We start from the raw sequence: 15,117 nt of genomic DNA, 5'->3' as shown, positions 1-15,117 counted from the left end.
GCCTCCATTTCACATACACCGTGAATTGACTTTAAGTAAAGCAGGAGACATCTTGTGTCCAGTAGTTAAATGTTTCAAATAAACAATATTTGCATATTCATAGATTCTGGATTTTTCAGCAAGGGAGTAGATGTGTTTTTAAGAATTTTTTTTGTGGAAAAGCATATTTTTGCTCCAACTGGCACTCAGGAGGGGCTGTTTAAATTAAATCATATTGAAGGAGCCTAGAATACAATGGCTGCATCACATTAGGAATAACCCAGCCCAAGCTCTGCAGTGAAACCTTATCCCTGCATTGCCTCCCTCTGTCTAGAGGCATCACGAATCGGCTGCATGTATCAGCACCATGCACGGCAGTCTTCACGACTCTGAGTTCCTGAGCTTTGCATGTGACTTCACAGGTTACATATCATCTACGCCACTGCTGTTATGCCCCCGCAGCCAACTGCGCATTTTACTCTTCCCTGTTTAGGTTCACTTCCCACTGCTGCTCAGTTAACCTTGTTGTGTCCTTCCCCTGCAGGGAGGATGACAAAAAGGAGTGGGAGGGCCAAGAGAGAGTGATGGGTAGAGAAAGGAAAGGTTGGTTGTTGAGTGAAGGACAGATTATGAGGACAGAAAGAGCTCAGTTATGTGTGAAAGCACAGTGACATTGCTGGTTTCCTTGGGAGCTTTTAGATTTCTTGGGCATTAGGAGAGCGTGGTTGCTTAGGTCATATTAACAAAGTGTGCAGTACTTCACTGCGAGTAAAGGATCAATCATCAGTCCTGTGTTTACTGGCTCTGACGTCCGATATAGTCCTATAGAGTGTGTGTATGTTCATGCATGTGCATTCATCCTGACACGCATCTCCCTCACATCACTGCACTAAATTGCTGTCTCCTTGGCTTGCAGCCATCAAAGCACAACAGTGGCTCTGTCATTGTTCTCCACTTTGCTAGTATTTGGTATTTGGTTGAACATGCGTTGACAGCAGCCATGGGCAGGAGTTTGCACAGCAGCACTGTTCCACTTACTCAAAACAGCTACCAACGGCTCATTTTAATTCCTTCAGTTGCTCCTCTTCTGCAAACCTACACACACTTTCCCACAGGCGCTGCTTGACCTGAGTTTCATCCATTTAGCTTAAGTACTAACTGACTTCTACTGATTCTGACTGCCTAGCCTCTCTCCATCATAGAAGAAGTCATAGATTTGGGAAACACAGACACACAAATACGATAGGGTTGAATTTAGAGCTCTGAATACTATGTAAAGTCTTTCTGCATCACCCAAGGCCTACTCCAGGTCCCACATTGTTGTAGCAGTCTGTACTACACTCATGCAATACCAGAATAAATAAAACGAATATCTTTGGGTTTTACTATTTAATTGACCAAAGGATTAATCGATTAATTAATAAGTTACAGATTAGAAGATAACAAATATAATAGTTTGTTGCATTCCTAATTTGTACACATATACTACTGCATTAGTTTAGTTCAAATTAGTATTAGTACCTTCAGATAAATAATTGTTGTAATTTGTGCCTGTGTGTTTTTTTGTTTGTTTGTGTTTTGGATTTCAGCACTCGTGTAAATCTATCAGTTTATGGCTGCTTGTAAGGTAATGGAAACAAAATACATGTAAAAATACTGTCCTCCTCAAGTTTATAAAACCCTTTGTAAAATGACTTGTTCTGTTGAATAAATCATCTTGAAGCTGTTCTTGTGTATGTCTGTTGAACCTGGTGTGGAGCATTAGTCATCATCGTGGGTCAGAATATCAGTCTAATTGCCTCTGCAGAGACGGCACCAAAATAGTGCCTGTGTCATTACATACATGTTATGCGTCGCGCATATATATATATATATATATATATATATATATATATATATATATATATATATATATAAATAAATAAATAAATAAATAAATAAATAAATAAATAAATAAATAAATAATACACACACACTATAAAACACTTCCCTTTGATGCTATATGTCAATTTGGAATATATGTATCTCAGCTTGAATGACTCAGTAAGGCCGGTCTGGTGTAAAGTATGTCACTCAGAAACGGGTATAAAAATTTTAAAAGGAGGCACATGCCATGTTTTTGTACATTCACATTATGTATTACATGTAGCTGCGACCATATTCTCTCCCAGGTGTAAAATAGTACAGTACATGATTAGCCAGCTTGAATGAACACCAGAAGTGTCACTACGTCCATCACTTATGGTGGCACAGCTGTTGCTCACAAGCGGCCCCACACACGTAAAGATGGACCATGTCAAACATTTTACAGCCACACATTTGACATCATGTACACCTCCGTCCTAACAGCTCGGTTAATCGTCATCTTCGAAGTGGAGATGCTGAGACACCATAACTGATGATAAGCCAGGCACAGGCAGGTACCTGTCTCCATGGCAACCAGCTAAGGGAGGATTTGACTTTGTAGTGATGTGTATGTGAAACTAATGGCAGGAAATCTGACTCCTATGTGTGTGTTTTGCATTGCCTGTCAGAATATTGAGCTGTTTCACAAGTGGGATCAAAAGAGACCTCGCTAAGATGACTCATAGCAGCAATCCTCAGAAAGTCTTACGCTGCATAAACTGCTGCCACAAGCTTAGTCTTATAAACCCCCCATGGTGCATCTGTCACAGATCACCCCTCTGCGCTTCATTTCAGGATCTTAAAATTTTTTACATTACCAAGCCAAGAAACCATCAAATATGTAAAAACTAAGAATGTGAAATTTGACTAATTCTATCCAAGAAGTACACGTGATTTTGCAGGCTTTCACTGGAGGAGAGACTTCATCCACTGACCTTAGCCCTTCACGTTGTCTTTAGTCACGCTTTGTGACATTCCCTTAAAGCCTTTTTTTCACCCCTCAGTCCATCCTCTGAGGGCCGTGTCTGGCCTCGTTGTGTCAGATTGCTGCCCCCTCAAGCCATCTGGTTACATTACAGACTGTAGCTTGACGGTGGCAGAACTGGAAATACTATCAGCAGACAGAGAGTGAGAGGGACGGGAGCCCAAAGGAGTTATTTCTGTGTTTATGTCTGTGCACATGGGTCTCTACCATGTCTGGAGCTAAAAAGGCCAACGCTATGAGCATGTTGCTGCCCATGTTTCATCTCTTCCTTTCTTTCTTTTAATTAATCTCCCTCTTGACAGACATATTTCTGCTACACAAAACTATATTTATTTTTTCTAACTTTTCTCAAATTTTCGGTTGGATCTTTTTGTTATCTTTTTCAGTTCTGTAAAAAAATTTAAAATGAACCAATCTGAGAAGGGAAAAAATACGTGTTCGAACTTTAAGACAACCTGCAACAAGGGGTCAACAGTATACTTTGCTTAATTTTAATAGTTCTCATGTTAAAAAGGTTAGGAATTATTGCTGTAGAAAATGTTCTACTGGACCACCATTAATAACACATTATTGCCAGTTTTATTCCACATGTTAAGATCACTAACACACTCCTGGCGTTGTTATCCTTGAGCACCAGTGAGAGGTGAGGTTCACTTCTCAGTATGATCATTAATAAAATGGGTTTCTGTTATGTGAAGCTCAGGTCAAGCTGATTTTTGAGTATTTATTGTTTGACGTCTTAATTGGAATATAAAGATGACTTCATCTCATAGCAAGCTAGGCTGCACGTCTAAATACATCCATAATATAATTATGTAAACATTTCCATTCTGCCCTTAACAGTCTGAGAAATCCTGTTGTATCTGTGCAAAGTATCCATGTACACTACCTTTTCAGTCCGTTTTGAAGAGATTCACATAATTTTGCAGAGGTCTTTTTTCATATCATTTTAAGTTGGAACTTTTAGTGCATTTCAGTGTTGAGAATTGTAGAAAAAAATTGACCTTGTTTTGCATTATTTCTGACTTTCAAAGAATGCATCATTTTGTCAAGCTGATAAAAGCTGAAAGCCTTACGTGTTGTTTTGCAGAAAGTGAGCGAGAAAGTTGGAGGTGCAGAAGGAACGAAGCTCGATGAGGACTTCACTGAAATGGAAAAGGCAAGACTGAACTCTTTCTATTGTCCCCATTACCACCTTGTTGAGAATGAAAATGAATGCTAGAGCTTATTATTAGTTTACCTGAGGATTAACAACATTTTGTGGGATCCCCACATACACACCAATCATTTCTGCTGTCGTGTTGAGCTGCTGGCAAGTTATTAGAAGACAGACAATCACATAGGTCCACCAGTGTCGTCCTGGATAATTAAACCCATTCATGAAGGAATTTCTCTTGACCGCTTCAGTGGATCTAAAGTTGGACAAAGATTTCTGAACAGTCAACATTTTGTGACCCTGGCTTTAATTGGGAGCGAACAGAAATTCTTGCTGGTTAATCTTTTTGCCTTTAAACATGGCTCCTTGCAAATTGTTAAAAGGAACAACTCTCATTTCACTGAAAATATACAACAGAAAGACGTCGCACCTGTTTTTACATTGAAATTAAATGGAAAATTGCAAAGGTTTGTGGCAGTGGTGGCCTAAAGTTTAGAGATGTGGACTTGTGACTGGAAGATAAAAAAAAGAAAGTACTGCGCTTCCACATTTACCTTGAGCCCTTTGGTGTCTTCCACCCATTACTTTATGAAGCAAAAGCTTTACAGTGTTCTTGCTGAGCCCTATCTGGCTGAGAGCTTGCCCAGCTGGAGGGCACCGTGGAAACTAAGATTTCACCCATGCTAATACCTTTTAGACTTACTAGCTGTAATCACTTTTGTGAGTTTTGCTTTTGACTTGATTTTTTTTCTTCATCATTTAAATGATTGTTTCTCCAGAAATCCCTCCTGCAACGATCAAACTCAGACATTTTCCCTGCAATTGTTTTTTAGACAGTTGTGGCCATAATGTTCCTGCAATGCCACTATTTTACAAACATAATTTTTATGTGTCTTTGTATCATCCTTGTGTGCCTGCCTGAAACCATCAGTACCCTGAGTAACGCATATTTTTCCATATGTGAGCAATAATAAATACACTTATGTACATGTGAGTGCTTATTTATTGTAAGCATCACCGCATGTTAGTGCGTGTGAGTATTTACACGTGATGATTGTTGTTAATTTGTTGTAGTTCGTGTACTGCAGGAAGAGAGAGTGAGTTTTGCAGAGCTGCCATCACACTGAGAACACAGAAGCTCTCAGCTCTGCACTTCTCTCTCTCACCACCACGCTGCAGAACAAAGCAACACTTTTTTTTAATCCTGTTTTTTTTCCCTCTCTCTATTAGATGGCAGGTTCATAGATCCATCACTTGTTTTATTGCTGGTATATTTCTCTCATCCTCTCCCATAATTCTCAGTCATTTTATGCCAGGTGTTGCAAGCCCTCCTAGTAGGTCTTCCAGCTTGTGTGGTGAAACCCCTACAAATGGTTCAGAACGCAGCAGCACGTCTGGTTTTTGATCAGCCCAAAAGGACGCATGTCACTCCATTGCTGTGTGACCTCCACTGGCTCCCCGTGGCCTCCAGAATCAGATTCAAGTCACTAATGCGTGCATACAGAGTGACTACTGGGTCTGCACCCATCTACCTAAACTCCATAATACAAACTTACGTTCCTTCTTGGCAGCTACGCTCCTCCAACAAATGCCGTCTGGCTCTGCCATCCCTTCACACAAAGCAATCCCAGTCCCGGCTATTCTCATCTGTGACACCACGACGGTGGAACGAGCTACCACACGCCATCAGAGCAGGGGCGTCCCTCTCTAACTTCAAGAAGCTCTTGAAAACTCATCTCTTCCGAGAACACTTCCTCTTATAACACCTCTAACTCCTAACCTCTAACATGCACTTCCTGTCTTCTTCTTCTTCTTCTTCTTCTTCTTCTTCTTCTTCTTGCTACTCTGTTGATGTTTGTATGTTGTTCCTCAAATGTAATTCGCTTTGGATAAAAGCGTCTGCTAAATGAGTAAATGTAATGTTACCGTGCACATCTTCATTCAACTGTTATTTCTGCATCATCTGTTTTTGTCTTCTTCCAATTTTTGTTTTACATTGTGGTTTACAGAAGATGGACACCACCGCTCGGGCAGTGCTGGACATCATGACCAAGACGACTGAGTATCTGCAGCCAAACCCAGGTGACATAAACTAGCTGCGCAAGAAGATTATGTATGTATGTATGTGCTTTTAGTCTAAAAGCAAGTTGCCCAAGAGTCACTAATAAAATTATTCAAGAACAAATTTAAACACCCACACACATTATGTATACTGCACATATGATCCTACACAGCATACTTACACGTGCTCATATATACATATTCACATGCACTTACTGTTAACCTGTTCATACACATACTTACCTATATTATTAACAATGCAATAATAAATGTTAACAGGCACATTCAACCAATACATCCACTGTATTAGGAATTTCTTAAGTACATTATTGTAATGACTTCCGTAATTTAATTGCCCTGTACATTGTTACTCTCTGTACTGTGTACTAAGTCTTGTCTGTGTTACTTATGTCGATGTGACGTCTATCTTGCACTAGTAATATATATATATATATATATATATATATATATATATATAGTGGACAGAGCGCCTCTGCTAACGACAGAAGTTCACACATTTTTAGGAAATATACTAAGCTTCAGAGAAGGTGAACAAAGGTGCTAATCGACACAGCAAAGGCCTCCTACATAAGGTGTGATCTGACTGTTCAAGACAATCATCTAATAACTAAATTAATCACGAGCAGAGGTGTTTCCGGATCCGCCGGATTCAGCTCAGCAGGTGTGATTGTTTCACTTTGAAATGATCAAGGTTGGGAAAGTTTGAGTGGGAAGTGGCTCTGTCAGTCACAGTCAGGTTCAGGGTGTGAGGGGACAAAAGTGGCCGCTGCACTAGTGGTCAGATGCCAGGCTAAAGTTAGTTTGATAATCACCATCTGGACTCACGTTTAGTTTATATTGAAGTTGAATCAACTGAATGTTTTTTCACGTTATAGTACAGCGGTCCAACCCATTACTATGGTACAAATTTAAAGCATGGCCTGACATTTCGCTCAGTGGTGTTTGGTTTCATTAGTGCTTTGTCTTCACAGCCACCAGAGCTAAGATGAGCATGATGAACTCCATGTCACGTATGCGGGGGCAGGAGAAGGGACCGGGCTACACACAGACCGAGACCATCCTGGGAGAGTCCATGCAGAGGTTTGGCAGGGAGCTCGGAGAGGATTCTAACTTCGGTGAGCTGCAATGCATCAACTTCTCCACAGAAAGAGAAGAAGCACAAACGATTGTTTTATACGCTTCTCAAGAACAAAGTGACATCATTTTATTCCCTCAAGGACGCAGTGACAATGCTATGAAAAATGCATGGGCCTATTTTTCAGACAAGATGTCTGAAGTTTGCTTTGTTATTTAGTTCACAAGTGAAGGCATTAAAATGTTGTTTAAAGAGAAATACCTTTTTTCTTCATATTTCTAAATGTGTTTTCCAGGCCTTGCTCTGATTGATGTTGGGGAAGCCATGCATGAGCTTGGAGAGGTTAAGGACGCTCTGGACATGGAGGTAAAGCAGAACTTCATCGATCCACTGCAGAACCTCCATGAAAAAGATCTGAAGGAGATTCAGGTAAAAGTGCAGAACTCTGACGCACAACTAATAATCAAAGTCATCTCTTGGTCAGAAAATCTAATTTACCTGCTTGTCTTTTTTTGCAGCATCACCTGAAGAAAATGGAGGGTCGCCGTCTGGACTTTGATTATAAAAAGAAACGCCAGAGCAAAGTGACAGACGACGAGCTCAAACAAGCCTTAGAGAAATTCGATGACTCCAAGGAGATTGCTGAGCAGAGCATGTTCAACCTGTTGGAGAGTGATGTAAGGAACATTTTACCCCTAACACTCTTTGCTTGGTTAATTGCATACACCATTGGCACAGCCAGGCTTTTTTGTGTTAGTTTTTAGTGTTTTGTTGAGTCTGCCAACCCAATCAGTGTACAGTACTGTACTGTCTTGCACCTTCCAGTGTTGCTGTAACCAGCTATCACAACCATTCTCTCAAACCTTGACTCTGTTCTTACTGGAAGCCCCCCATCTACTCTATAGTGGACAAAATGTTAAAGATATTAAAGCTCCACTAATATTTATTACCCAAGGAAAAATAATTGGTCAAATGATTACATGTAATGGGAAATAGAAATGGCTACACTTTTTTGCATCACAACTTTATAAAGTGAGCCTCTGTTTCTCAGGTCATTGGCACCAAAAGTATCAATAAACACAGTTTTGTTAACCATACAAATACTACCCTTTAGAATATTAGCTGATCCTGTACGTCACTAAAACAATATCCCCACAAGGTCCATTAGCAGATGTTGAAATTGCCATTTTCATGAGCATTTTAAGGACTTTCTCCATCTCTGTGTTTGTAACAGTTGTACCAGTCATCCAGGTTATCCACTATTGTTTTTGTGTGATCCTGCTGTAAATCAGCTGTTATTACTTTTAGCATCCCAGTGAATTTGAGTCCAGTCGTCATTATGGGCGGTGTGTACCAGCTGTCATGGTGTCAACATGTAAAAGTACACCTTGCGCATCTTTAACAGATTGAACAGGTGAGCCAGCTCGCTGCACTGGTACATGCTCAGGTGGAGTACCACAGCAGGGCTGCTGAGATCCTCACACAGCTCTCCAGTAAGATCGACGAACGGTTAGTACTCACACTTACTGTTTCACTGGGTGTTTTTGTTGTACCGTACGTTGCTGGATGTACTTACAGTAACAGGTAGAATTTCAGTCTTGTTTGAACTATTATTTACCAATGCAGCATTACCAAATTGCCAGTCCTTTATGTTAACCTCTCTTGTAAGTGTACTGAGAGATTCTGTGTTTTCCACTTCACAGGATAAGGGATACTTCTAACAAACCGAGGAAAGAGTACACTCCTAAACCACGTACCTCTCTGGACTTCTCCATCAGTGAGAACCACAATGGAGGCATCCACAGTGCCCGCTCTCCAGGTGAGACACAGATTACAAACCTCATTACTCAGAAACATGTCCAAAAACTAGTCCTGGTACTGTGTTTACACTGGTATCTCATACGTTTGTTTCAGTTGATGTGAAGACACACTTGTAAAGTTTGTTGTAGTATTTGCCTGTTAAGGAAAGTTTCTGGACTCGTTTCTATTAATTCATCACCTTATTTCCTTTAACAACCCTCTCTGTGTTTTTAATTTTTACTGTTGATTCTCAAATAAAAGCCAATGCTGATGCAGCTGGGTCTTTTTCTAACAAAAAAACATACGGTAGATGTATTCTGCATTGCAGGGTGAAGTTAGTCATCTACATACTCACAGCTTATTTAATCAGTTCAACATACTCATAACTTTTACTAATTAATTTTGGCCAATTTTTTTTAAACTCTTAATATCAAGCTACTGAAACGCAACGTTTCCTGCAGCTGTTTCAAAATGAAAGAGAAATAATTAAGTGATAGAAGCCTTTTAAAGTAAAGTATATGGAGAGTTCTTTTAGCAAACCGCTTCAATGAGAAATCAATACTAGAGACTGGGACCCAATCAGAGAGAGGGGGGTATATTTCTAAAATATGATAAAGTATAGTTAGTAAGTTAGTGCTTTATTTAAACAAGTAGTTATCATTGTATATGTATAAGTATAAGAATAGGAAAACACGCAGAAATATACACAATTTAAAAACACAGACAATCAAATAAATTGTGTTCTTCCAAATAGCGGACACATTATTTGTTTCTATAGAAATATCTTGTAAAAGAGGAAATTTGCAAGTTGTTTCAAAAGAAATGTGTTAAAAATAAAAGGGGAAATATTTGAGAATTTACGCTGTGTTTACTGTGTTTGCTAATTTTATCTTTCTTTTTCCCCACTCTTTTCCCAACATTTCAGTTATTGCCTTTACTGAACAGAATATCCATCAATCCAGCACAAATTAATGCAACTCTGCACTCTTCTCTTTCCCCCTTATGATTTTTGTTCATTCTTTTAGGCGCGAGGTCTCCAGGTGAGCCAGGTCAAACTTATCTGCCAAAATGTTTCACTCCCTGTGTGCTCATGAATTCATTTCTTTAACAACCTCCTTTCATGTACACAAAAAACTCAAAACTTCTTCTGCTGCTTTCTTTCCCGCTCCCCTCGTGTTGTTTCCTCTTCCCTCTTTGCAGCAAGGTCTCCAGGTGAGATAAAAGTGAATCCCCGGAGAGATACGGCAATATCTCTTCCATCACTTCGTCATTCTTGTTTAGTCCTTTTTTTTCCATCTATTTGTCTGTTTGTATCTTTTGTTATGAGAAAACTGTGCCCAAATGTTACAAACAGCAGAAAAACAAGTGCTGTCCGCTCACTGTACAAAGAATGCCAGACCTACAGTAACAGCTTACCAGCGGACCAGCATTTGCTGTTCCTGTTTTGTTCAATCTTTTGGTCTGTCTTATCCTCCTGTTCCTTTGTCTGTCTGCTGCTCTGCTTCTCTTTCAATTCATTGTCCAGCTTGGGTTTTCCTCTTGCTTTGTTTATCTAACTCTTCATTGCCACACCTCCTGTACTTACCCATCAATCCATCATTTATCCATCTTGAAAATACTATTTAACATAAACACGTCTGCTCTGTTTTCTCCTTTTCCCTTTGCAGCAAGATCTCCAGGTGAGAAAGAGTGACTTGTGAAGAGATGCAAAATCTCTCTATCACTCTTATTTGTATCCTCCTTTAACTTTTGTGGAAGTATACTTTTGTCTGCATTTTTGTTTGCAGTGCAGCTCATCTGCTGTGCTGTTTCTGTATAACCCCTTGTTTCTCTTTTGTCCCTATTTTTTTTAATTTTCTTATTGCACAGCTTTCTTTCATTGTTAAAGCAATAGTTCCATATTTTGGGTAGTTAGCTTATTCACTGAGAGTTCGTTAAAAATAAATTGATACCACTCTCACACCTGGACGCAAAATATGAAGCTGCAGCCAGTTAGCTTAGCATAAAGACTGGAAACAGGGGAAACGGCTAGCTTGGCTCTTTCCGAGTGTAAAAAAATCCACCCACCACCACCTGTAAAGCTCTCTATTTCATTTGTTTTATAGGGTGTTATTTACTGGACTATTTCTTGGTCAGGAGTCTCAGCTTTGCTTGACAACTGCTCAGATCCAAGAAATAGTCCCCATAAAATGGTGAATTGTAATTTGTTTAACCTTCAGTTTTTGTACTAATTAAATAAAAAAAGATCTAATGTCTTAGTTAGGGAGCTTTAGAGGTACTGATAGGCAGGTTTGCTTCTCCTACCATGTGGTACTTGACGGTTGGTGAGAACCACAGGTTTTGTGGCTGTTTTTCCCGACATTTGCCAAAAGGGGTGAAAATTTGCCCATTCCACACTCAAAAACAAACTTCAACAAGCGACACAAAGGTGAGATTTAGGCTTTATCTGAAGGGGTTTTCAAACAGTATTTTACAACAGAAAAGACTTGAAGGATGAAGACTAACTGGTTGGTTTGGCAAATGTACGTCTGTTTAACCACACAACCTCCGTTAAAGAGTACAGACTGAGCTTTTCTATGAAACCATCCGCAATCCAAAGAGAATCAGCCCATTTCCCAAAATGTAGAACTATTCCTTTAGATGTCATATGCCTCATTAATATTTTACCGTCACTGATAGTCACCGTCATGTTTTGTCTCTCTCTTTTGCTTTGTCTCCTCCTCGCTGCTTCCTCCTGTTTCCGTCTTTTAGCCAGGTCTCCAGGTGAGCCTTTCTCAAGCTTTTCTTGTTTATATGCAGCATCTCCTCCTCTAACCTCTCTTCTAACTCTCCTTTTCTTCTCTAACTATTTTGTCCAGCCCCTATGGACCAGCCCTGCTGTCGTGCACTCTACGATTTTGACCCTGAGAATGAAGGTGAGCTAGGCTTCAAGGAAGGCGATATCATCACCCTGACCAATAAGATCGATGACAACTGGTACGAGGGGATGCTGCACGGCAACTCCGGCTTCTTCCCCATCAACTATGTGGATATCCTGGTGCCGCTGCCCCACTAGGACGTCACCACTACCAGCTGTGTCTGCAACGGTGGCGAAACAAATCCTAGCCTCCAGTTCCTCCCACCAGTATTCCCGGTAACCTTTTTCCTAAACATTCCTACCAACCACCTGTACTCCGCTTTAAAGGAGTCGAAACAGCAACAACACAATAACGAACGAAGATACGAACAAAGATTGACGACAAATTAAAGCAAGTATGCACCAATTGCTCATAAAAACTTTTAAAAGAGGAAAAATCTGCATTGATGTCGTTGCTTCCCCTTATCCCAGGAGGTACCTTCAGGCTTTCATCCATTTCTGTTCTGGCTTTTGTCTCAGTTTATGTTGGCTGTCAGTCCGTCATGAGTTTATCAAAACAGCTTTGCAAAATCACACTTCTCTCTCATTCACTGTACTTTGTGGAAACCTCTACGGTAGATAAAAACATTTCTGTCACATACTAGGAAAAAAAAAAATCAGTCCACGTGAATCACGTTTGTTAGCGACTCTAGGTCAAGCATGTTTCAAGTGTTTAACGTTTTTATCTTATAAAAGAAATATGTTGAGCTGATTTTAGTTGTTTTTTTTATATATATATATTCTTCTTTTTAATGGTAGTCATCTCTTGGCATGTTGGGAAGTTTCTGGAGTAATCACTTCCCTGTCTTGCTCAAAAAGGATGTATTCAGCAGTTTTGACAAAAGACCAATTCATCTAGCTAATAACTAACAACCAAGATTACCTATTACCAAGAATATTGTTATTTTTTACATATCAACATGCGCACATGATTGGTCATATGTGATTCAGATACCAAAATTACCTGCAAAAACCTGAACAAACTCCAATTTTAGCTTTGAGATTTCATGACAGCATGGTATCAGTAAATCTGTTCGATGCAACATGCTGAAGCTTGCAATCTCTAGTTCTTTGGTATTCTTATCAGGAGGGCTGAAACTGTATTTGTAAGTATGTGTCATTACATATCTGAGCCAGTGATTAGTGGAGTGATGACATTATTTGCAAAAAACACAAGTTGTAAAGTTTAAACTGTTTAAAGTGATGTAAGAAAACTATGGTGCATAAGTATAAAATCCTCCAAGTGTATTTTATCAGCAGCTTGTGTGAAAAATGGTTAATGTATTGTGATATAATAACTTAGAGGACTGAACTGCTCATAGGGGCAACTGTTTGCTGCAGCTGAAGCCGTATCTCTTCTTGCTGCACCCCTAACTAGTCCGATTAGTATTCTGTAGTATAGCTGTCAATAAGCCATTGATTAAGAGGAAACTAGACATAGCTAGGAACGCACAAATGGCTGAACGGAATGAGAAATCATTTCTTTATGTCTCGGCGGAAATGTTTTATTCATTTGAAATGATGCAACTTAAACTTAAAAAAACTTTTCTCCAACATAATATGGACTACAAGCCACTGGTTTGACCTTTTCATGTCATGTTAGACATGAGAAAAATTGCTAGGCTATAAGATTGTACATTAGGTTTAATTTTCCTAATGAGCTGTTGTATGCAGTATTGTGTGGGATTTTCTGTCCCTAACTTATGTACTGATACTCTAGAAATCAAACCAACTTCAGTTATTACCGAACATGTTTTAGTCAGCTGATCAGATGCTGTACGTTCTCCCTGAGGTTTTACACTCTGCAATGTCCATGATTAAACCCATCTGCAGGAGAATTGAATAGCGGTAACAGTTTTTTTTTGTTTTGTTTTTTTTCCCCCACTCATCTTGTAGTGGTGTTGTGCATGTATTTGGGGGAGGGGAGCGTATTTGGGTTTGCTAACTGTACATGTTATGCACAGGGATGGGGTTGCAGAGGACCTCTGATGCTGAGGTATTTAAAATATACTGTCTCTGACAGTGTTCAACATTAAAACAAACATGGATGTCTCTTTTAATTAAAGGACCAATTCATTATATTCAGTAGAATTACACTAGATGATACAAAACCAACGGATACCCCATATTAAGTGGTGTGTTTTTTGTTGTTGTTTTGTTTTAGGGAAGCACAACTTTGACAGTATACTTTGTTGGCTGGGGAAGAATACAATACAGTTTGAAGATCATGTATTCAAGTTTTTTTTAAAGGCGATACAATTCCTTCCTTATTTTTCTCTTTCACTTTTTTTGAACAATCGTGTGTATCTTTGCCCTCAATGAGGACTGTACAGCTTTTCTGTGTTTTGTTTTCACCTTGTGTGTATAGTCGCGCATCAACAGTAACGTATCTTATTTTTGTAACTGTGACAAAAGTATACACATACAGTATAGATGTATATATACAGTATATTATCCAGAAGCAATGTGAAAGGAGGGATTCTCTGTGCTGCACATGATTGTCTTTGGATTGTTTTTTTGTTTGTCTTCTGTTTTTGTTTTCTTTTATTCTTGCACTGGATTCTACGACTGTATGCTTGATGTAAAGGGAAAAAAAATGTGATAAGTCAATGTAATTTATTCAAATAAATAACAAGAAATAGTTATTGCCTTGATGACTTTCTGTTCATAGATGCACACAGTTCTGGATTTTAGCTCAAACATACGTTGCGGGTAGAAATCCCTTATGACAACTTTTATAAATAATTTAAACTCACGCTAAATGTGAAATAATTTAAACTCTAGCTAACCATCTATTTCACTCTAGCTGTTGTTTTTAGAATATAGAGAAGAGAAAGCAGGGAATTGGTGCACCAAATAGAGGAAGAAGACAGATGCATTATTCATTTTCCCGGTGGATTCTTTCATGTCCTCTTGCAAGAATCCAGCTGGAAAAAAATAGGTCAGGCAAGCAAACCTCTTTTGTACGTTACAAGGCAACTGAAATATCTTAATATCCTGCAATATTATCAAAGTCACAACTACAGCTTCAAGCATCTTGAAGGCTCCAAAAACTATGAAACGTATGCATGTGTAAGCTGGGATATACAATGCAAACCTTGTACAGCCTACTGTACAAATAAAGAATTACAGTAGAGCTGTGGTAAACTCTGTAAATGAATTGCTGTCAGCAGTGGTGAAATTAACTAAGTCAATTTGCTCAAGCTCTATACTTAAGTAAAGTACAAGTACCGCAAAAT

General features: G+C 39.2%; 1 protein-coding gene across 5 annotated transcripts in view; it reads left to right on the top strand.

The window, feature by feature from the left end:
* Nucleotides 1–14,521, top strand: part of sh3gl2a (SH3 domain containing GRB2 like 2a, endophilin A1) — a 37,532-nt gene extending 23,011 nt beyond the window's left edge. Inside the window, exons 2-13 of one of the 5 annotated variants that reach the window (XM_038713212.1) lie at nt 3,960–4,028; nt 6,035–6,107; nt 7,079–7,222; nt 7,478–7,611; nt 7,701–7,859; nt 8,588–8,691; nt 8,886–9,001; nt 10,008–10,022; nt 10,183–10,194; nt 10,650–10,661; nt 11,734–11,745; nt 11,841–14,521. In XM_038713212.1, the coding sequence (XP_038569140.1) occupies nt 3,960–4,028; nt 6,035–6,107; nt 7,079–7,222; nt 7,478–7,611; nt 7,701–7,859; nt 8,588–8,691; nt 8,886–9,001; nt 10,008–10,022; nt 10,183–10,194; nt 10,650–10,661; nt 11,734–11,745; nt 11,841–12,037 (1,047 nt within the window). In that variant the 3' untranslated portion in view covers nt 12,038–14,521. The remainder of the gene's footprint in view (nt 1–3,959; nt 4,029–6,034; nt 6,108–7,078; nt 7,223–7,477; nt 7,612–7,700; nt 7,860–8,587; nt 8,692–8,885; nt 9,002–10,007; nt 10,023–10,182; nt 10,195–10,649; nt 10,662–11,733; nt 11,746–11,840) is intronic. The other 4 variants (XM_038713213.1, XM_038713214.1, XM_038713215.1 and 1 more) reach the window with 4 other exon arrangements.
* Nucleotides 14,522–15,117: the final 596 nt, after the last annotated feature.

This window comes from Micropterus salmoides, unplaced genomic scaffold (genome assembly GCF_014851395.1).
Source record: "Micropterus salmoides isolate LMB-PRFRI ecotype aquatic unplaced genomic scaffold, ASM1485139v1 Ms_hic_scaffold_12, whole genome shotgun sequence".
NCBI lineage: Eukaryota > Metazoa > Chordata > Actinopteri > Centrarchiformes > Centrarchidae > Micropterus > Micropterus salmoides.
The sequence above is the reverse complement of the archived record's forward strand: the minus strand, read 5'-3'. Positions and strand labels throughout refer to the sequence as shown.